We start from the raw sequence: 21,848 nt of genomic DNA on the forward strand, positions 1-21,848 counted from the left end.
TCGTATTGTCTCGATCTCGTATCCATAGACGATCACACGAAGTGTGAACCGATTAGTTGTATTGTCTCGACTCTGTCCATAAACAATCACTTTCGGAGAAAGGACTTATAGGTGGAAAAGTTTTAGATTGAGGTATATTTGGGCACCCTCATCTTTTCAGAATCTATAGTAGTTTTGTATTTGTCTCTAAATCGATTCGAAACATTCTCGAATAACATCAATAACACACATCACTGTTCCAAGCTATTTTTAGAAGATAAAACTTCAATTATGATTTTGATTGCGGACAATAAATTGTCCTTAACCGAAATTCATTTAGTATGAACAAATGTTCATTAAGCTTAGTCATTATATTTCGAGGACTAATTATCAATATAAACTTGACTCGAAATTCTTGGATATGCATGATAGTCTAATTAGTTACACGACAACGTCTCAATGATAGAAAAGTGAATATAACTTGAGAAATAGGTGGTTCAGTCTTCACTTACCTATGGTTAATAAAGGTATCCAAAAGTTTTGGTTGATCACGCAATGATGACTGTCGTGATCCACTGTTTCTCAACTATATTTCTATCCTAGTAGGAGACTAAACTAATTGCAAAATATAAATCAAGATAAAGTTTTGACAACTAAATTTGACACTACAAGATTGAGATGGCAACACTTGTGAGTTCGACCGAGCAATGCTCCATCAAAGATTTTCAAACATGACTTCATGAATCCCCAAGCGAAGTATATTTAGTTGTAGACCTAAAAGGTCAATAGAGGCGTCTATTGAATCGACTAGGACACAAAGTGTCAGGGCTTGATTTTCCTAGTTGGCAGAGATGCTCTATTTATAATTTTCAGTTTAGAATTCAAGCTAAGATAACTTGAGAATCAAGAAAACAAAATAGGTCTTCAAACTGCAATAAAAGACTATACACATAGGTTCAGTTAGACCGAGTTTAGTAACCGCGCAAAATGACTGTTCAGTTTGGCAAGTTAGCCAAAAAACTAAAAGTTACTTGATATTCATTTAAACACCTAAGAAATTAATGAAGTCTTAGGAGTGTTTAAGAGAGTGCTAGCAATGCTAAACATTTTAAAATAATAAGTCTTTGAGCATCTGCTAAACATTGTCAGGACAGTTGGTACAAACCGTAGGGCTTGTTCACAAATCAGGGTGCAACGGTTCGTGAATCGAGTTCGCCAATCCTACTGGACTCCAGAACTCAGTTAACCATAGTTCGTGAACTGGGTTCGTGAACTGGAAGCCAATTAATAATCCAACCTATAAATTCAGTTCACCAAGATTCGCCAACCAGGTTCATGAACTGTTCCCAACCGAACTTATGATTCACCAACATTCATGTACTCAAATATCTATGATTTGCATACGATGGTACAAAATAATCTCATATATATTTTGGGTTTATCTTTTACTAATGTATTTTAAACAAGGGTACAGAATAATTGCTCCATAACCCTGCCGTAGAAGCAATATAGTCAATTAATGTAGCAAGACCTTTTTGTCTGACTGTTATTTCGAACTTTTTTGGTCTTAGATTCTAAGTTCAGTTCTAGCCTTTTGGTGTTTTGGAAGTCCATAATTTTACAAAGAAACAATTCCAATGATGATATCCTACACACAAACATTATCGATTATTACATATTTATCAACTGTTAAGACGTTACTTTGGAATGACAAGTAGATGTTTGGCTCTTGGCATTACGATACCAAATGCTTCATTTGTATCTAAATCATTAGGCGACATATTATTTGGAAGCTCTCAATCGAAGCAATGAACCAATTGCGCCACAACCAATCGAACCACCAAGTAGCCTAACGACAATCCAGGACAACCTCGACGACCTGACCCAAACGGAAGGAGTTGGAAATCACGTCCTCGAACATCTATATCCTTTCCCATGAACCTCTCTGGCATGAATTTTTCAGGATCAGTCCACGTTTGCGGGTCACGTCCAATTGCCCAACTGTTGATTATTACTCGAGACATTTTGGGTATGAAAAAGCCGTTAACTTGGCAATCTTCAATTGATTCATGAGGAAGTAGAAGTGGTGCAACCGGGTCACGTCCATATCCAGGTACTCAAGTTTTTGTATATCTGATTCTTCGACCAGACGGTCCAAACCGGCCTCTCTCTCTAACTCATCCTGGACTTTTCGCATTACTTTTGGATTCTTGATTATCTCTGTCAGGGTCCAATCAATCGCAGCAGCTGTAGTGTCCATTGATCCCAAGAGAATGTCCTGCATCAAATGGTCAAAATTAATTATTTCTCAAAAATCAGGGAAAATGGAAAACTGTCAAAAGATTAAAAAAAAAAAGAATTGAACGGTAAAGAATTTTATGCTGGCGAGTTTTGAACTCATACCACTGGTGTGTGACTTTACCACTGTATCACATGGCCAAAAAGACCACACTTACCAAAGCGATGGCTTTGATATTGGATCGGCCGATTGAAAATTCGGTGTCATTAGATGCCATACAATCCAACAAGACATCGATGAAGTCCTTTAAATTATCCTTATCAAATACCTCCACATGTTCATCAATAATCTTATCAAGCATAGCGTCATAAACTTTACTAACTGCCTTCATTCCTTTCTCTATACCTTGAAGATCAAATCGACCAACAAAAGGAATATATTCAGCTAAATTTGGAGCCGCAGCAAGCCTCATTCCTTCTTGCACAACTTCATGAAACGACTTCTTATTATGGTCACTTTCCACACGCTTCTTTCCGAACACCATTAAAGACGACATATCTTTATTTAGAGCAAAAATCTTACTAGTAATATCTACTACTTCATGTAAACTTGCAGCATCTCTCAGTGATGTTATCAATAGCTCTATCTCCGAACTTCTCATGGACCCGAAAGACTCAATTTTGTTATGGTTAAGCAGCTTTAGCGTGCTTAATTTACGAACGTTCCGCCAGTACGGACCATATTCAGTGAAAAAGCCTTTATGATCATAACTTATATACTTGGCAGCTGCACTGAAAGGTCTACTAGCGAAGTTGAGATCGTGTGTTTTGAGAAAAAGTTCGGCAGCTTCAGCAGAGGAGACAACAATAGTTGGGAGAGATCCTAGACGAAGATACATAATCGGACCATATTTGGTCGATAACCGATGGAGATCCCGATGAACGGCTTCTCCTAACATGAAAAAGTTTCCTACAATCGGAAGGCCTTTTGGACCTGGAGGTAAAGGTTTCGATTTGTTTCTGGATTTAGATATGTAGGTGTGAATTAAATAATAAGCTACTAGGAGAAAGAAGAAGAGATGAAATCCATGTAACAGCTATGGAAGAATACATTGACGCACAGTTGAGGTTTTTTTGCAGAGAGAGGAGCGCAGAAGATGAGACTTTATTTTGTTTTCTTGTTGATGGTGATCCCGTAACCATACATACTGTGGAAGAGGATGACGATGACGAGGATGACACTTGGTACGCATATAGCAAGTCTGTAGATGATATATTTTGTCGTGAGAGGCTCACCGTTCTTGCTACACTAGAGTACGGAGTTCTAGCTAGAACTGTTCCATTTTTAGCTCAATTATTTCTTTTATTTCCTTATGGAGAGATTGAGGTTTAACATTTTTTTTTGTCAAAATAAAAATTGAAACTTCATTACACATTTTGTTGTTTTAGTGGAATCTTCTGCCGAATACAAGTCAAGACTCCAAAGTCTTATATAACGGCAATGAAAGTTGCACAACATGACCGTGATGTGATCTCCGGTGAAGACAACATGTACAGTCTCTGCTCTACTATTTCCAAATATGAAGGAGATTCGATATGCTTTTATCTTTATTCATCTACAGCCGGCCCTGCCGGGCAATTTTTTCCCGAAATAGTATCAGTACGCATCATGGGGTCGACGAGTATGGCCAATTTGTGACCGACTTCCCTATCTTTAGCCACATTTTTCTTATTCAATTTTTGTTGAATGATATATCTTCTGCCAAATCAGCTTTTGGGCAAAAGATAAGGGACACAAAATATACAATCAAGTGTATAATCCAAGACTGAAGACTCCAAATTCTTACATGTACTATATGTTATAATGCGCATAATGGCAGAGAAAGTTACACAACATTAACCGACAGTGGTGATGTTTATCTCTTGTGAAGACTTAACATTTTGGAATCACTAAATAGTAATCGATGGTTAAAATGTGCAGCGCAATTTAATTGCGAAGACGATATTTTGGAATAGCAAGTAGATTTTTAGCTCTTGGCATTGAGAGACCAAACTCTTCTGTCATATCCAAATCATCAGGTAACATGCCATTTGGAAGTTCCCAATCAAAACAGTGAACCAGCTGAGCAACGATCAATCGAACCGCTAGGAGACCCAGTTGAATTCCGGGGCAACCTCGCCTACCTGATCCGAACGGGAGGAGTTGAAAATCTTGTCCCCGGAGATCAATGTTGTTCTCAATATATCTTTCGGGGATAAACTCTCCAGGATCTGTCCATGAATTCGGGTCACGTCCAATTGCCCAACTGTTTATTATTATCCGAGAAGTTTTTGGTATGAAGAAACCATTGACAATGGTGTCTTCCATTGCTTCATGAGGAACTAGTAGTGGTGCAACTGGATAGAGTCTCATGCTTTCTTTGATAACCATATCCAAGTATTCCAAGTTTGGTAAATCCGATTCTTCTACAAGTCGGTCTAAACCAATGACTCTTTCCAACTCTTCTTGCACTTTCTTCATCACTCTTGGATTCTTCAATAGTGCGGATATTGTCCACTCGACCGCCGTTGATGAAGTATCCATAGAACCTATCATCATGTCCTGCAAATAATTTTAGAAATGAGAAGAAAAATAAATATGATAATGACTGAGTTTGAAACTTGTCTACAGTAAAAAAAAAAAAAAAACCACTCGTACTTTGAGAGACCAAAGTCGCGTAGTAATAATAACAAGTTACTTACAAGTATGATCGCTTTGATATTGGAGCGATCGATAAAGAAGTCGGCATCTTTTTCATCCATAAAAGCCAACATAACGTCGACAAAATCCTTCTGATTATCCTTATCGAATACTTTGACGTGTTCGTCGATAATCATCTCGAACAATTCATCGAAAACTTTACTAACCTCTTTCATCCGTTTCCCTAGCCCTTGAACATCAAGCAAACCAATATAAGGAATATAGTCGGCGATATTAAAAATTGCCCCAAGTTTCATTCCCTCATGAACCACATCTTGGAATCCTTTATGATCATCACTACTTTTCATTGACTTGTTTCCAAATACCATTAAACACGACATATCGGTACTGAGAGATAAGACCCTGTTACTAACATTTACTATTTCACACTCAGTTGCGGCATGTTTGAGAGATGTCACCAATAATCCTAATTCAGTACTTCGCATGGATCTAAATGACTCAACTTTCTTGCTACTAAGTAGTTTTAAAGTACATAATTTTCGAATATTACGCCAATATGGACCGTATGTGGCAAAGGTTAAGTTTTTTTGGTCGTATGAAATATATCTAGATGCTAAACTAAAGGGTCTACCAGCAAAACTAAGATCATGAGTTTTAAGGAAAAGCTCGGCAGTTTGAGGGGTAGAAACAACAATGGTTGGAATGAAACCCAGACGTATGTAGAATATGGGACCATATTGGGTTGATAAATGATGAAGATCTCGGTGAGGAAATTCACCTATCATGAGAAGGTTACCTAAAATTGGTAAGCCTTTTGGACCAGGAGGTAAGCCTTTATGTTTGTGATTGGATTTGGATTTGTAGGCATGGATAATATAAGCTAGTAAAAGAAAAAAAAAAGACGAAATCCATGTAAAAGTCATGGAAGACATGAATAATAGCATACAGGCGAAGTATCAGAGAGCAAGAAAATACAGAAAGATATAGAGGTGCAAAAAACTAAGTCAGGTGAGCTATTAAATACTGGAGTGTGATATATAGAGTGAGGGGAGCTAAATTGTGCTTAGATGCATGCATGGCTTGTGTTAAAAAATAAATAAACATGCACCAATATACAATCAAGTGTATGGTCCAGGACTAAGGAGTACTATAATGCGTACAATGGCAAAGAAAGTTACACAACACTAATCAGTGGTGATGCTGTCTCCCGTGAAGGCGACATTTTTGGTTTTACTAAATATGAATCGATAGTATTAAAGTCTCTTCTTCTTTATTTTTTTTTTTGCAAAAGTCTCTTAGTTTTGTATGTTAACTTCTTCTTGATTCTCCAATCGGCCTTTTCTTGTATTGACTTGGAGTCTAGCTCCTAATGCCGGCCTCCACTCTTGGACTCTTAAGTCGCTAACGGGCATATATTGATCACAAAATTGGTTAAAAAGACCAAAATCAATAATTTATGGGTGAAATGGACAGTTAGATTTTGATACTGTTTAAATGGACAAAAATTTAATAATAGGCAGGATGTAACCAGTTTCATCGTGCCCATTTTCAAATATTTTTTCTTATTTTTAATTTACACAGGATGTATCCAGTTTCATCCTTGCTATTTTTTAAATTTAAGCTAGGTTGAAACCAGTTTCATCCTTACTATTTTTTTTTGGCCATTTCACCCAAACTATTTTTTACTCGTCCATTTGAACCGTGATTTAAAAATATTTGGACAAATGACCCATTTTTCGTATATTGATAGTTGCATTTTGCCTATACTTTTGTTTCTACCACAACTTTTTAACGCGACTTTGTTACCTTTACTACCTTCTAACTAGATTTTATGCCCGTGCTTCGCATCGTGTATTTTTTTTCTTATTTTAACCATATTTTATATGCTCTGGCTAATTTTTTTTATTAGGTGTTGTGGAGCTTCTCCCAGCCCTGTCGCGATACATTTTTAATTAGGTGTGATTCGGTTTCGGCTTCGCCTCGCCCGGTCCTGATACATTTTTAATTAGGTGTGGCTCGGCTTCGGCTTCGGCTCGTCCCGTCCTGATGCATTTTCTATTAGGTGTGGCGAGAGACTCCTGGCCGTCCCTGATAGTAATTTCTTTCACAGATACTAATATCAGTACACATCTTATTGTTTTAGTGGAATCTTCTGCTGAATACAATCAAGACTCGGAAGTCTTATATAACGGCAAAGAAAGTTACACAACATAACCAAAGTCTTATATAACGGCAAAGAAAGTTACACAACATAACCCTGATGTTATCTCTAGTGAAGACGACATCTAACTATGGAATTTTACAGTCCCTTTATTTCCTATGTAAGCTTCTTCTTGATTCTCCGGTCAGCTTTTTCTTGTTCTAACTTCATCACATCACTATTGCGTGCATATACTGATGATTGCATTCTGCAAGGACATTTGTTTCTGCTACAATTTTAAAACATATATACTCCTCCCGTCCAAATTAATTGAGCTAATTGGTTTTAAATTTTGTCCCACAAATAATTGAGCTATCTCACTATAATCAAGGGATATTTCTAAAACTACACTTTTAATTGATTATTGTTACTATAAGAAATATGTATAATTTGATAGTCATGTTTATATTCTTTACGTATGTGTTTTAAAATGCTTTTCAACGACATAAAGTTTACGAAAAACTGTGATATGATTTAAGAGATGAATCATTTCTAAGTTTTACTAGTTATCATCCATAGGGATATAATTGTAAAAAATACTTACACATACTTTTCTTTTCTCCTTGCTTTAATAATTGTGCAAATTACAAATAGTCCAATTGATTTGGGACGGAAGGGGTAGATAATAGGTCCGGCTAGAATGTTCTTTCATCCGCTGATTCTGCTCAGCTATGTCCATGTAAAATCCAAATTTACCGTAAGGAGATTTTATTTCTACTTTTTTTACTTTTTTCTTTCGTGCTTAAAATTTTAGTTTGGCCCAATGTAGTCAATATCGGATACCGGTTTGTCTCGGCTGAGGACCGGTACACTGGTACAACATTGTATCGGGGAGATCTCGGTTTCAAATATCGGGGAGATATCGGTTCTAAATTTATATCTATAATTTATATTGTTTCACACAAAATTATACAACATTAAAATTAACTTCTCTTTCACAGCTGAGTCTCTTTCAAGAGTGGCCTGTTGAGTTTTTTGGTGGTCTGTCTTCATATATAAATCAATTGGACCTCTACTATTACTTTGGCTTATCCTCTTTCTCTTTGTCTGATTCTGAGAAACTAGTTGACTAGCACCCACACCAGCACTAGCACCACGACTGCCCATATTGCCATCAATTTCAACTTCTTGTTCTTCAACATCGGTATCAGCATCAGAGCCTTCATTTGAGTTGTTTGCACGCCGATACGCCAAATCAATGTTATCCCTATGAGATTTTTTGGTCCTCTTTACAGAATACACCAGACTAACTTTGTTCATAATGTCAATGGACACATTTGGACATGAAGAAACATTCCCTTTAATATGTAAAAGATGCTCCTTAAGCCTAGTAATTCCACCACCACGAATTAATTTCTTACATAACAAACAAGTAATAATATTTTGATTTGCTAGGTCTTGGCGTTCACCCCATTCCCATGCTGGATCTTTAGTTTGAGTAGCCGAAGAAGAGGGCAATGAATCACAGGTAGTGTTTGTGGCATTTGAATTTGATGCATTAGAAGAATCCATAATCACAACCTACAACAGAAATAAAATATATAGGAGAGTGGTTTGAGCAAATCAAGGAACACAATTGTGTTCTGTTGCTGTTAAATAACAACAAAAGTAGTGGTTGAAATGAAATGGATTGTACGAATTAAATCCAACAATGAATTTACGAATTAAATCAATGGATTGTACTACAAAGTATGAGTTGAAATGAAACAGTAGCCTAGATTTAGACAAAATATTAAGAATATTTCATGAAACAGTTGCAGCAGTAGCCGTACCTTGATTTATTCTGCTCTTACGTTAATCATTGGAGAAGCTATACGCTGAATCTGTACAGTTGGTTTGATAGTTTCATACAGAAAGAACACACATAAATTGATTAGATCTAACAAGAATGGAACTATCAATTAAGATGGAGAAACTAATTTGTTAATGATGAAAACCAACCTTTTGTTAAGATAGAATCAATTAAGATGGAGAAGAAGAACCTGCAAACAAATTTACCTGAATTAAATCTCTTCCCTTTGCGTATCGATGGGATTTAGGGATTAAATTTCTTCCCTTCTCATAGAATTCCGAAAATGCCCTCATAAATTACTGTAAAAGCCAAATATCGCCGAATATCGCCGATAAATCGATGTACCGTTTTTCCCGTATCGGACGATATTATCGGTAAAAAATCGTATCGCGATATTAGGATTTCCGTATCGCTCAGCGTCCGATACCGGTAATATCGCCGATATATCGGCCGGTACGGACGAAATTGACTACATTGGTTTGGCCAATCATTTGATAGGATACCGCAACCGGCCGGCCCTACCGAGCAATTTTTCCCGAAATACTATGGCCAATCATGGGCTCCATGAGTATGGCCAAATTGTGACCGACTTCACTTCATTATCTTTTGCCACATTTTTCTTGTTCATTTTTATGTAAGAATGATATTTTCCCCCAAATCAGCTTTTGGGCAAAAAAGTAGGTGCCACACATATACGATCAAGTGTACAATCCAAGACGGAAGACTCCATATTATTCTGTACTACGTTACAATGTGCATAATGGCAAAGAAAGTTACGCGACACTAATAGACAGTGGCCATGTTTATCTCTTGTGAAAACTGACATTTTGGAATTCGCAATCGATAGTCATAGTACTGTTAATTGTGCAACTCAATTTAATTGCGAAGACGATATTTTGTTGGGATAGCAAGTAGATTTTTAGCTCAAGGCATTGTGAGACCAAACTCTTCGGTCATATTCAAATCATCAGGTGACATGCCATTTGGAAGTTCCCAATCAAAACAGTGAACGAGCTGAGCAACGATCAATCGAACCGCTAGGAGACCCAGTTGAATTCCGGGGCAACCTCGCCTACCTGATCCGAATGGGAGGAGTTGAAAATCTTGTCCTCGAAGATCAATCCTGCTCTCCATGAATCTTTCTGGGATACATTCTTCAGGATCTGTCCATGAATTCGGGTCACGTCCAATTGCCCAACTGTTTATTATTATGCGACAAGTTTTTGGTATGAAGAAGCCATTGACAATGGTGTCTTCCATTGCTTCATGGGGAATTAACAGTGGTGCAACCGGATAGAGTCTCATGCTTTCTTTAATAACCATATCCAAGTATTCCAAGTTTGGTAAATCCGATTCTTCCACAAGTCGGTCTAAACCAATGACTCTTTCCAACTCTTCTTGCAATTTCTTCATCACTCTTGGATTCTTCAATAGTGCGGATATTGTCCACTCAACGGCCGTTGATGAAGTATCCATAGAACCTACCAGCATGTCCTGCAAATAATTGTAGGACCAGAAATGAAAAGAAAAATAAATACGACCCAACACCTGAGTTTGAAACTTATCTACAGTTAAAATAGAAAAAACAACTTGTACTTTGAGAGAGCAAATTCGCGTAGTAATAATAACAAGTTACTTACAAGTATGATCGCTTTGATATTGGAACGATCGATAAAAAAGTCGGTATCTTTTTCGTCCATAAAAGCCAACATAACATCGACAAAATCTTTCTGATTATCCTTATCGAATACTTTGACGTGTTCGTCGATAATTTTCTCAAACAATTCATCGAAAACTTTACTAACCTCTTTCATCCGCTTCCCTAGCCCTTGAACATCAAGCAAACCAATATAAGGAATATAGTCGGCGATATTAAAAATTGCCGCAAGTTTCATTCCCTCATGAACCACATCTTGGAATCCTTTATGATCATCACTACTTTTCATTGACTTGTTTCCAAATACCATTAAACACGACATATCAGTACTGAGAGACAAAACCTTATTACTAACATTTACTATTTCGCGCGATATTGCGGCATGTTTGAGGGATGTGATAAACAGTCCTAACTCAGTACTTCTCATGGATCTAAATGACTCTACTTTGTTGCTACTAAGTAGTTTTGAAATACATAATTTTCGAATATTACGCCAATATGGACCGTATGTGGCAAAGGTTAAGCCTTTTTGGTCATATGAAATACTTTTGGCTGCTGAACTGAAGGGTCTACCAGCAAAACTAAGATCATGAGTTTTGAGGAAAAGCTCGGCAGTTTGAGGGGTAGAAACAACAATGGTTGGAATGAAACCTAGACGTATGTAGAATATGGGACCATATTGGGTTGATAAACGATGAAGATCTCGGTGAGGGAATTCACCTATCATGAGAAGGTTACCTAAAATTGGTAAGCCTTTTGGACCAGAAGGTAAGGGTTTATGTTTGTGATTGCATTTGGATTTGTAGGCATGGAGAATATAAGCTAGTAAAAGGAAAAGAAATGATGAAATCCATGTAAATGTTATGGAAGACATGAATGATAACAGACGGTCAAAGTTTTAGAGAGCAAGAGAATAAGAACGATTTAGAGGTGCAAAACACTCAAGTCAAGTGAGCTATTAAATACTGAGGTTTGGTGTATAAAATGAGGGGAGCTAATATTGTGCTTATATGCATGGTTTGTGTTAAAAGAAAACAAAAAAACAGAAGTGCTAAGAGTACACAATCAAGTGCATGGCCCAAGACTGAAGATTCCAAATTCTTATATTACAATGGTACTATGGCAAAGAACGGCAATGGTGATGCTATTGATCTCTTGTGAAGACGACATATTGGAATTAATAAATACTGATCGTTAGTATCAAAGTCTCTTAATTTTGCATGTTAACTTGTTCTTGATTCTCCAATCGGCTTTTTCTTGTTTTGACTTGGAGTCTAGCTCCCTATTCCGGAATTTTCTATTGGATTCTTAATTCACTTACATGCATATAATGATGCTGCATTCTGCTGGTACATTTGATTCTGTTGCCTGTAAATCCCACTACGAAGTTTTCTACCTTTTAAGTGTTAAGTGTTCAATAGGCTCCCTACAACTGATAATCTGCAGAAAAGGAACTTTGTGTTAGTCTCTACAAGTGGCAATGCTATAGTTAATTTATGCTGTTTTTGCAAGATGGTTGCGGAAACAAACGATCATATTTTTGTTAACTGTGTCCTTTCGAAGTGTATATGGAATTACTTCTGCTCTGAAACTAACAGGCAGGTGAATCTTAGTGGTTCTACTATGGATATAACAACAAACTGGTCAACCTCTCGTTTATCGGTATGTGGTAAGGAAGTGTGGAAGCGTATGTATGCCACGATCTTTTGGATTATCTGGCTGGAGCGCAACAATCGGGTCTTCAACAACAAAGAAAGAACAATTGAAAACATCATCAACGATATCAAGTTAACTATTTTTCAGTGGGCTAGATACTCTCCTTCCATGTTTGGAATTTCAATCGATGAGGTCATTGTACACTGGAGGAATGTTTTTTTTCGAAACTCCTTAGGGTAGTTCTGTTTTGAGGGCCTCCCTCCTTTTGGTTTTATTGTAATTTTGGTGGTTGGCTGCTCTTTTGCATGCTCTCCTTTTTCTAATAAATTCTTTACTTTACTGAACAAAAAAAAAAAAAGTGTTAAGTGTTCAACGTAATGACATTTCAAAAAATGTCAAACTCATCACCAACCATTTTTCTAGAATAACAACGGCTGTTTCAGAGCAAAAGGGACTTGCAACAGCAGGTACCTGTTGAGAAACGTGGCGTTGCATTTTTTTTTGCAACAACTCCCCAGGCCGTTGCGATTTTTTTTCGCAACGGTTTTAGGATCACCGGGGTGTTTTTTTTCGGCTTTACAACAATTTTGGTTGTTGCGAATAGGTTTAGCAACTGCTGGCTCCGAAGCAGTTGCGAAATTTAGAACCAAAAAACTTAGAACTACTAAACTTAGCCGAACACAGTTTTATTATTTTGGTTCTAAATTTAGCAACAGTTTCTGGCCGTTGCTAAATTTTTGCAACAAAAAAAAATCAAGTCAACTTGTCGTTGACCTAGTCAAGAGTTCCCTGTAACATATTCAGGCCAAATCCAGGACAAATACTACTGAGAGACACATTGAGTGCGCACTGAACAACAAAGTCTTCCATTTAAACAATTTATTCATGCCAATAACATACAATCAATATATCCAATGAAGTTCAGTTTCTAAACTCAGGCCAAATCCAGGCAGTGAGAGACACATTGCACACCGAACAACAAAGTCTTCCATTTGAACAATATATTCGGGCCAATAACATACAATCAATACCCAATAAAGTTCAGTTTCAGGAGACATTTCTTAAGTTTCTGAAGAATGATATGAATAGGGCTGCACAAGACCCGCCCACGATACCCAAACCCGCCCGTACCAGCTAAACCCGTGGGTTTGTAGTCCATACCCGCCCGCTGGGGGTGCGGGGTTGGTTATGAAAAAAAACCCGTTGTCTGTGGGTGCGAGGTTGGTTGAAGCTAATACCCGCCCAAAAAACCCGCAAATTATATACCATTAGATAAAACTAATCCTAGTCGTCCATTATGAAACCCTAATACTAGTAGATAGGATAACTGATAACCCTCATTCACTTTCTATACTCTTCTCTCTGTTCGGCCTCTCCTCTTCTTCCTCCTCAGTTCTTCTTCTTCACCTACAAACGACAATTACCAGAAATCTTCACTAGAAATTGACAACAACAACTTTGAATCTTCACCAGAAATCGACAACAATCGAAAAATCAACAGATTCAACACTTAATCTTCATCTGTGAACTTCCTAGGTATGAATAGTTTGGGGGTTTTGGTTTTTTTTCTCACTTAATCAAGGAGAATAGAAGTTACTCTAAATACTTGAATATAACGCGGGTTTAAACCCGTTTAAACCCATACCCGACCAACCCGTAGCGGGCGGGTAACAAAATCTGCCTGTTGTTTGTGGATGCGGGGTTTGTTATGAAAAAAAACCCAGCAGTCAGTGGGTACGAGGTTGGTTTTAGCTTATACCCGCCCATACCCTCCCATATGCAGCCCTAGATATGAACAACCAAAAGATAGAAAATTTCAGTATATTTCTCAAGTTCAGTTATGAGTTCACATATGAGTTCAAATTCCAGAGATGATATAAGCTAGCATAGAGGAAAATTAGAACCTCTAAGGCATATACTAACTGCTACTTTAGAATCATATTACATAGGTCGTAGCATTTTTGTTTTCGGTTTTTCCTGATGTGTTATAACTGGTATATAGGTTATAATTTTATGTTTCCAGTACTGTGTACGAATAGAACTTCAGTATAACACATACCTGTCAGCAGGGGGTATAAATTTCACCATCTTTCCAGCACGTCTTGTTCTACCAGACCTTTGAGAAAGATCTCCTAAGTGCTAGGAAGCTCGTAACGTATCACCTGTATATAAAGAGAAGATATTACTGAACAAGAGATTGATGATACACAAGACATAGTAAGGATGTACCCTGACTCTCAAATGGAAAGCATCCTTCCCAACAAACTTGGTCATGTACTTGTTGCCAACATCATAAATTCTAATGGACACAGAAAGGGAACTCACCAAATGGACACGGAAAGGAACTCATCAACTCCTTTCTTTTTCATGCCAACATAATAAATCCTAATCTTTGGGTCAGGTACACCACACAGTACCTTGACTTTGGGTAAGGCTTGTTCTTAATCTGCCTGTAACACCTAGCAGGTCCTGCAATATTTAACCAATGTAAAAAATATAAGAAAAAATACTCAAACCCTATGCAATGTTTTCGATTGATTTGATTGACTAATGGTTGTTGAAATTTGATTGCACCTAGTTTGTTTATGCATGAGAATATTCTCTTCTGATATAAGATTCACTCAAACTAGATCGAAGTTTCGACGGGAATCTTTAGACTGTTTGTAGATCTAAAGACGTCTTGTGATAATCCATTATTAACAGACTCTGTTCTGTGTGTGATTGATCACAAGAGATTCATGTTGATTGTGTGCAGGTGTTTATTGAAGATCTAAGAAGATTTGAAGACGAAGAAGATTTCTGATTTTGGTTCATAATCTTTGGTGTGCACAATACTTGTTTCGGGTAAAGAAGATCCAACTATAATCGGTTTGTCCTTGCGGTAGATTTGATTGATTAGTTGAGTAGATCAGCGTCAATACAATTCTTTGTGATTCAAAGTATTGATTGCAAAATCTTGACAATTATTTTGGTAGTTGTTATTGGATAGATCTAAGGACCTGACAAAGGAGTTTATTGGGATAAACGGAAGATCCTTTTGTCGAACTCATATCGCTTGGTTGAAAAGAGTTGTTACCGCATAGATTTTTTGTTCCTTTACTGTTTGGAATATGAACTAAAGGAATTGTTCCAAGTGCGTGACTTATTGCAAGTTGGAGGCGCATGGATACAAAAGGAACTAGGTGAACTATAGGTTTAGTTGTTTGGTCTCAACTATACGAAGTTGGTTTAGATTTTGTATATCGGCTTAATCCTGAGAGTATTCAATTCTGGACAAGGTCCCGGGGTTTTTCTGCATTTGCGGTTTCCTCGTTAACAAAATCTTGATGTGTCTTTTACTTTTCTATTTCTGTGATTATAATTGTTTTATTATAATTAGAAGTAAAATACACAAACGTTAATTCCTATTTACTTGATAGTAATCTTATTGTGTTTGGTTGAGTCTGAACCATTTATCAAGTGAACATACTTCGTTGTTGTATTGTGTCGATCTTGTATCCATAGTCAATCACACAAGTTATCTTGTTGTCGTATTGTCTCGATCTCGTATCCATAGACGATCACACGAAGTGTGAACCGATTAGTTGTATTGTCTCGACTCTGTCCATAAACAATCACTTTCGGAGAAAGGACTTATAGGTGGAAAAGTTTTAGATTGAGGTATATTTGGGCACCCTCATCTTTTCAGAATCTATAGTAGTTTTGTATTTGTCTCTAAATCGATTCGAAACATTCTCGAATAACATCAATAACACACATCACTGTTCCAAGCTATTTTTAGAAGATAAAACTTCAATTATGATTTTGATTGCGGACAATAAATTGTCCTTAACCGAAATTCATTTAGTATGAACAAATGTTCATTAAGCTTAGTCATTATATTTCGAGGACTAATTATCAATATAAACTTGACTCGAAATTCTTGGATATGCATGATAGTCTAATTAGTTACACGAGAACGTCTCAATGATAGAAAAGTGAATATAACTTGAGAAATAGGTGGTTCAGTCTTCACTTACCTATGGTTAATAAAGGTATCCAAAAGTTTTGGTTGATCACGCAATGATGACTGTCGTGATCCACTGTTTCTCAACTATATTTCTATCCTAGTAGGAGACTAAACTAATTGCAAAATATAAATCAAGATAAAGTTTTGACAACTAAATTTGACACTACAAGATTGAGATGGCAACACTTGTGAGTTCGACCGAGCAATGCTCCATCAAAGATTTTCAAACATGACTTCATGAATCCCCAAGCGAAGTATATTTAGTTGTAGACCTAAAAGGTCAATAGAGGCGTCTATTGAATCGACTAGGACACAAAGTGTCAGGGCTTGATTTTCCTAGTTGGCAGAGATGCTCTATTTATAATTTTCAGTTTAGAATTCAAGCTAAGATAACTTGAGAATCAAGAAAACAAAATAGGTCTTCAAACTGCAATAAAAGACTATACACATAGGTTCAGTTAGACCGAGTTTAGTAACCGCGCAAAATGACTGTTCAGTTTGGCAAGTTAGCCAAAAAACTAAAAGTTACTTGATATTCATTTAAACACCTAAGAAATTAATGAAGCCTTAGGAGTGTTTAAGAGAGTGCTAGCAATGCTAAACATTTTAAAATAATAAGTCTTTGAGCATCTGCTAAACATTGTCAGGACAGTTGGTACAAACCGTAGGGCTTGTTCACAATCAGGGTGCAACGGTTCGTGAATCGAGTTCGCCAATCCTACTGGACTCCAGAACTCAGTTAACCATAGTTCGTGAACTGGGTTCGTGAACTGGAAGCCAATTAATAATCCAACCTATAAATTCAGTTCACCAAGATTCGCCAACCAGGTTCATGAACTGTTCCCAACCGAACTTATGATTCACCAACATTCATGTACTCAAATATCTATGATTTGCATACGATGGTACAAAATAATCTCATATAGATTTTTGGGTTTATCTTTTACTAATGTATTTTAAACAAGGGTACAGAATAATTGCTCCATAACCCTGCCGTAGAAGCAATATAGTCAATTAATGTAGCAAGACCTTTTTGTCTGACTGTTATTTCGAACTTTTTTGGTCTTAGATTCTAAGTTCAGTTCTAGCCTTTTGGTGTTTTGGAAGTCCATAATTTTACAAAGAAACAATTCCAATGATGATATCCTACACACAAACATTATCGATTATTACATATTTATCAACTGTTAAGACGTTACTTTGGAATGACAAGTAGATGTTTGGCTCTTGGCATTACGATACCAAATGCTTCATTTGTATCTAAATCATTAGGCGACATATTATTTGGAAGCTCTCAATCGAAGCAATGAACCAATTGCGCCACAACCAATCGAACCACCAAGTAGCCTAACGACAATCCAGGACAACCTCGACGACCTGACCCAAACGGAAGGAGTTGGAAATCACGTCCTCGAACATCTATATCCTTTCCCATGAACCTCTCTGGCATGAATTTTTCAGGATCAGTCCACGTTTGCGGGTCACGTCCAATTGCCCAACTGTTGATTATTACTCGAGACATTTTGGGTATGAAAAAGCCGTTAACTTGGCAATCTTCAATTGATTCATGAGGAAGTAGAAGTGGTGCAACCGGGTCACGTCCATATCCAGGTACTCAAGTTTTTGTATATCTGATTCTTCGACCAGACGGTCCAAACCGGCCTCTCTCTCTAACTCATCCTGGACTTTTCACATTACTTTTGGATTCTTGATTATCTCTGTCAGGGTCCAATCAATCGCAGCAGCTGTAGTGTCCATTGATCCCAAGAGAATGTCCTGCATCAAATGGTCAAAATTAATTATTTCTCAAAATCAGGGAAAATGGAAAACTGTCAAAGATTAAAAAAAAAGAATTGAACGGTAAAGAATTTTATGCTGGCGAGTTTTGAACTCATACCACTGGTGTGTGACTTTACCACTGTATCACATGGCCAAAAAGACCACACTTACCAAAGCGATGGCTTTGATATTGGATCGGCCGATTGAAAATTCGGTGTCATTAGATGCCATACAATCCAACAAGACATCGATGAAGTCCTTTAAATTATCCTTATCAAATACCTCCACATGTTCATCAATAATCTTATCAAGCATAGCGTCATAAACTTTACTAACTGCCTTCATTCCTTTCTCTATACCTTGAAGATCAAATCGACCAACAAAAGGAATATTTCAGCTAAATTTGGAGCCGCAGCAAGCCTCATTCCTTCTTGCACAACTTCATGAAACGACTTCTTATTATGGTCACTTTCCACACGCTTCTTTCCGAACACCATTAAAGACGACATATCTTTATTTAGAGCAAAAATCTTACTAGTAATATCTACTACTTCATGTAAACTTGCAGCATCTCTCAGTGATGTTATCAATAGCTCTATCTCCGAACTTCTCATGGACCCGAAAGACTCAATTTTGTTATGGTTAAGCAGCTTTAGCGTGCTTAATTTACGAACGTTCCGCCAGTACGGACCATATTCAGTGAAAAAGCCTTTATGATCATAACTTATATACTTGGCAGCTGCACTGAAAGGTCTACTAGCGAAGTTGAGATCGTGTGTTTTGAGAAAAAGTTCGGCAGCTTCAGCAGAGGAGACAACAATAGTTGGGAGAGATCCTAGACGAAGACATAATCGGACCATATTTGGTCGATAACCGATGGAGATCCCGATGAACGGCTTCTCCTAACATGAAAAAGTTTCCTACAATCGGAAGGCCTTTTGGACCTGGAGGTAAAGGTTTCGATTTGTTTCTGGATTTAGATATGTAGGTGTGAATTAAATAATAAGCTACTAGGAGAAAGAAGAGAAGAGATGAAATCCATGTAACAGCTATGGAAGAATACATTGACGCACAGTTGAGGTTTTTTTGCAGAGAGAGGAGCGCAGAAGATGAGACTTTATTTTGTTTTCTTGTTGATGGTGATCCCGTAACCATACATACTGTGGAAGAGGATGACGATGACGAGGATGACACTTGGTACGCATATAGCAAGTCTGTAGATGATATATTTTGTCGTGAGAGGCTCACCGTTCTTGCTACACTAGAGTACGGAGTTCTAGCTAGAACTGTTCCATTTTTAGCTCAATTATTTCTTTTATTTCCTTATGGAGAGATTGAGGTTTAACATTTTTTTTTGTCAAAATAAAAATTGAAACTTCATTACACATTTTGTTGTTTTAGTGGAATCTTCTGCCGAATACAAGTCAAGACTCCAAAGTCTTATATAACGGCAATGAAAGTTGCACAACATGACCGTGATGTGATCTCCGGTGAAGACAACATGTACAGTCTCTGCTCTACTATTTCCAAATATGATGAAGGAGATTCGATATGCTTTTATCTTTATTCATCTACAGCCGGCCCTGCCGGGCAATTTTTTCCCGAAATAGTATCAGTACGCATCATGGGGTCGACGAGTATGGCCAATTTGTGACCGACTTCCCTATCTTTAGCCACATTTTTCTTATTCAATTTTTGTTGAATGATATATCTTCTGCCAAATCAGCTTTTGGGCAAAAGATAAGGGACACAAAATATACAATCAAGTGTATAATCCAAGACTGAAGACTCCAAATTCTTACATGTACTATATGTTATAATGCGCATAATGGCAGAGAAAGTTACACAACATTAACCGACAGTGGTGATGTTTATCTCTTGTGAAGACTTAACATTTTGGAATCACTAAATAGTAATCGATGGTTAAAATGTGCAGCGCAATTTAATTGCGAAGACGATATTTTGGAATAGCAAGTAGATTTTTAGCTCTTGGCATTGAGAGACCAAACTCTTCTGTCATATCCAAATCATCAGGTAACATGCCATTTGGAAGTTCCCAATCAAAACAGTGAACCAGCTGAGCAACGATCAATCGAACCGCTAGGAGACCCAGTTGAATTCCGGGGCAACCTCGCCTACCTGATCCGAACGGGAGGAGTTGAAAATCTTGTCCCCGGAGATCAATGTTGTTCTCAATATATCTTTCGGGGATAAACTCTCCAGGATCTGTCCATGAATTCGGGTCACGTCCAATTGCCCAACTGTTTATTATTATCCGAGAAGTTTTTGGTATGAAGAAACCATTGACAATGGTGTCTTCCATTGCTTCATGAGGAACTAGTAGTGGTGCAACTGGATAGAGTCTCATGCTTTCTTTGATAACCATATCCAAGTATTCCAAGTTTGGTAAATCCGATTCTTCTACAAGTCGGTCTAAACCAATGACTCTTTCCAACTCTTCTTGCACTTTCTTCATCACTCTTGGATTCTTCAATAGTGCGGATATTGTCCACTCGACCGCCGTTGATGAAGTATCCATAGAACCTATCATCATGTCCTGCAAATAATTTTAGAAATGAGAAGAAAAATAAATATGATAATGACTGAGTTTGAAACTTGTCTACAGTAAAAAAAAAAAAAAAACCACTCGTACTTTGAGAGACCAAAGTCGCGTAGTAATAATAACAAGTTACTTACAAGTATGATCGCTTTGATATTGGAGCGATCGATAAAGAAGTCGGCATCTTTTTCATCCATAAAAGCCAACATAACGTCGACAAAATCCTTCTGATTATCCTTATCGAATACTTTGACGTGTTCGTCGATAATCATCTCGAACAATTCATCGAAAACTTTACTAACCTCTTTCATCCGTTTCCCTAGCCCTTGAACATCAAGCAAACCAATATAAGGAATATAGTCGGCGATATTAAAAATTGCCCCAAGTTTCATTCCCTCATGAACCACATCTTGGAATCCTTTATGATCATCACTACTTTTCATTGACTTGTTTCCAAATACCATTAAACACGACATATCGGTACTGAGAGATAAGACCCTGTTACTAACATTTACTATTTCACACTCAGTTGCGGCATGTTTGAGAGATGTCACCAATAATCCTAATTCAGTACTTCGCATGGATCTAAATGACTCAACTTTCTTGCTACTAAGTAGTTTTAAAGTACATAATTTTCGAATATTACGCCAATATGGACCGTATGTGGCAAAGGTTAAGTTTTTTTGGTCGTATGAAATATATCTAGATGCTAAACTAAAGGGTCTACCAGCAAAACTAAGATCATGAGTTTTAAGGAAAAGCTCGGCAGTTTGAGGGGTAGAAACAACAATGGTTGGAATGAAACCCAGACGTATGTAGAATATGGGACCATATTGGGTTGATAAATGATGAAGATCTCGGTGAGGAAATTCACCTATCATGAGAAGGTTACCTAAAATTGGTAAGCCTTTTGGACCAGGAGGTAAGGGTTTATGTTTGTGATTGGATTTGGATTTGTAGGCATGGATAATATAAGCTAGTAAAAGAAAAAAAAAAGACGAAATCCATGTAAAAGTCATGGAAGACATGAATAATAGCATACAGGCGAAGTATCAGAGAGCAAGAAAATACAGAAAGATATAGAGGTGCAAAAAACTAAGTCAGGTGAGCTATTAAATACTGGAGTGTGATATATAGAGTGAGGGGAGCTAAATTGTGCTTAGATGCATGCATGGCTTGTGTTAAAAAATAAATAAACATGCACCAATATACAATCAAGTGTATGGTCCAGGACTAAGGAGTACTATAATGCGTACAATGGCAAAGAAAGTTACACA

The 21,848-nt window shown here is 37.3% G+C and overlaps 3 protein-coding genes, 1 long non-coding RNA gene and 2 pseudogenes across 4 annotated transcripts; all 6 read right to left on the reverse strand.

Moving 5' to 3' along the window:
- Positions 1-1,625: 1,625 nt before the first annotated feature.
- On the reverse strand, positions 1,626-3,470 carry LOC113359636 (annotated as a pseudogene).
- Positions 3,471-3,870: 400 nt separating this feature from the next.
- On the reverse strand, positions 3,871-8,225 carry LOC113359637 (cytochrome P450 CYP736A12-like). Its single transcript, XM_026603234.1, has 3 exons — positions 8,141-8,225; positions 4,960-5,798; positions 3,871-4,819 (listed from the first exon to the last, which is right to left on the reverse strand). Exons 1-3 carry the CDS (start codon positions 8,223-8,225, stop codon positions 4,205-4,207), a joined length of 1,539 nt encoding a protein of 512 aa, XP_026459019.1. The 3' UTR covers positions 3,871-4,204.
- LOC113361378 lies at positions 8,224-9,127 on the reverse strand. Its single transcript, XR_003365102.1, has 3 exons — positions 9,060-9,127; positions 8,891-8,941; positions 8,224-8,639 (listed from the first exon to the last, which is right to left on the reverse strand). It is a non-coding gene; the product is annotated as an uncharacterized LOC113361378 (long non-coding RNA).
- Positions 9,128-9,834: 707 nt separating this feature from the next.
- Positions 9,835-11,294, reverse strand: LOC113361379 (cytochrome P450 CYP736A12-like). The gene is made up of 2 exons (XM_026604637.1): positions 10,551-11,294; positions 9,835-10,404 (listed from the first exon to the last, which is right to left on the reverse strand). The coding sequence occupies exons 1-2, from the start codon at positions 11,292-11,294 to the stop codon at positions 9,835-9,837; spliced, it is 1,314 nt and encodes a 437-aa protein (XP_026460422.1).
- Positions 11,295-17,376: 6,082 nt separating this feature from the next.
- Positions 17,377-19,310, reverse strand: LOC113356546 (annotated as a pseudogene).
- Positions 19,311-19,619: 309 nt separating this feature from the next.
- LOC113361380 (cytochrome P450 CYP736A12-like) lies at positions 19,620-21,714 on the reverse strand. Its single transcript, XM_026604638.1, has 2 exons — positions 20,709-21,714; positions 19,620-20,568 (listed from the first exon to the last, which is right to left on the reverse strand). Exons 1-2 carry the CDS (start codon positions 21,609-21,611, stop codon positions 19,954-19,956), a joined length of 1,518 nt encoding a protein of 505 aa, XP_026460423.1. The 5' UTR covers positions 21,612-21,714; the 3' UTR covers positions 19,620-19,953.
- Positions 21,715-21,848: the final 134 nt, after the last annotated feature.

This window comes from Papaver somniferum, chromosome 3, assembly GCF_003573695.1.
Source record: "Papaver somniferum cultivar HN1 chromosome 3, ASM357369v1, whole genome shotgun sequence".
Lineage (NCBI taxonomy): Eukaryota > Viridiplantae > Streptophyta > Magnoliopsida > Ranunculales > Papaveraceae > Papaver > Papaver somniferum.

Excerpts from the sequence above, each read along its gene's own strand:
- LOC113361380 (XM_026604638.1), bottom strand. The coding sequence starts at position 21,611 with ATGCTATTATTCATGTCTTCCATGACTTTTACATGGATTTCGTCTTTT. Across the intron at positions 20,569-20,708 it reads ATATCAAAGCGATCATACTT|GACATGATGATAGGTTCTAT; the intron begins GTAAGTAACTTG and ends AATTATTTGCAG.
- LOC113361379 (XM_026604637.1), bottom strand. The coding sequence starts at position 11,294 with ATGATAGGTGAATTCCCTCACCGAGATCTTCATCGTTTATCAACCCAA. Across the intron at positions 10,405-10,550 it reads ATATCAAAGCGATCATACTT|GACATGCTGGTAGGTTCTAT; the intron begins GTAAGTAACTTG and ends AATTATTTGCAG.
- LOC113359637 (XM_026603234.1), bottom strand. The coding sequence starts at position 8,225 with ATGGGCAGTCGTGGTGCTAGTGCTGGTGTGGGTGCTAGTCAACTAGTT. Across the intron at positions 5,799-8,140 it reads GAGAAAGAGGATAAGCCAAA|CTTATATTATCCATGCCTAC; the intron begins GTAATAGTAGAG and ends TTCTTTTACTAG. Across the intron at positions 4,820-4,959 it reads ATATCAAAGCGATCATACTT|GACATGATGATAGGTTCTAT; the intron begins GTAAGTAACTTG and ends AATTATTTGCAG.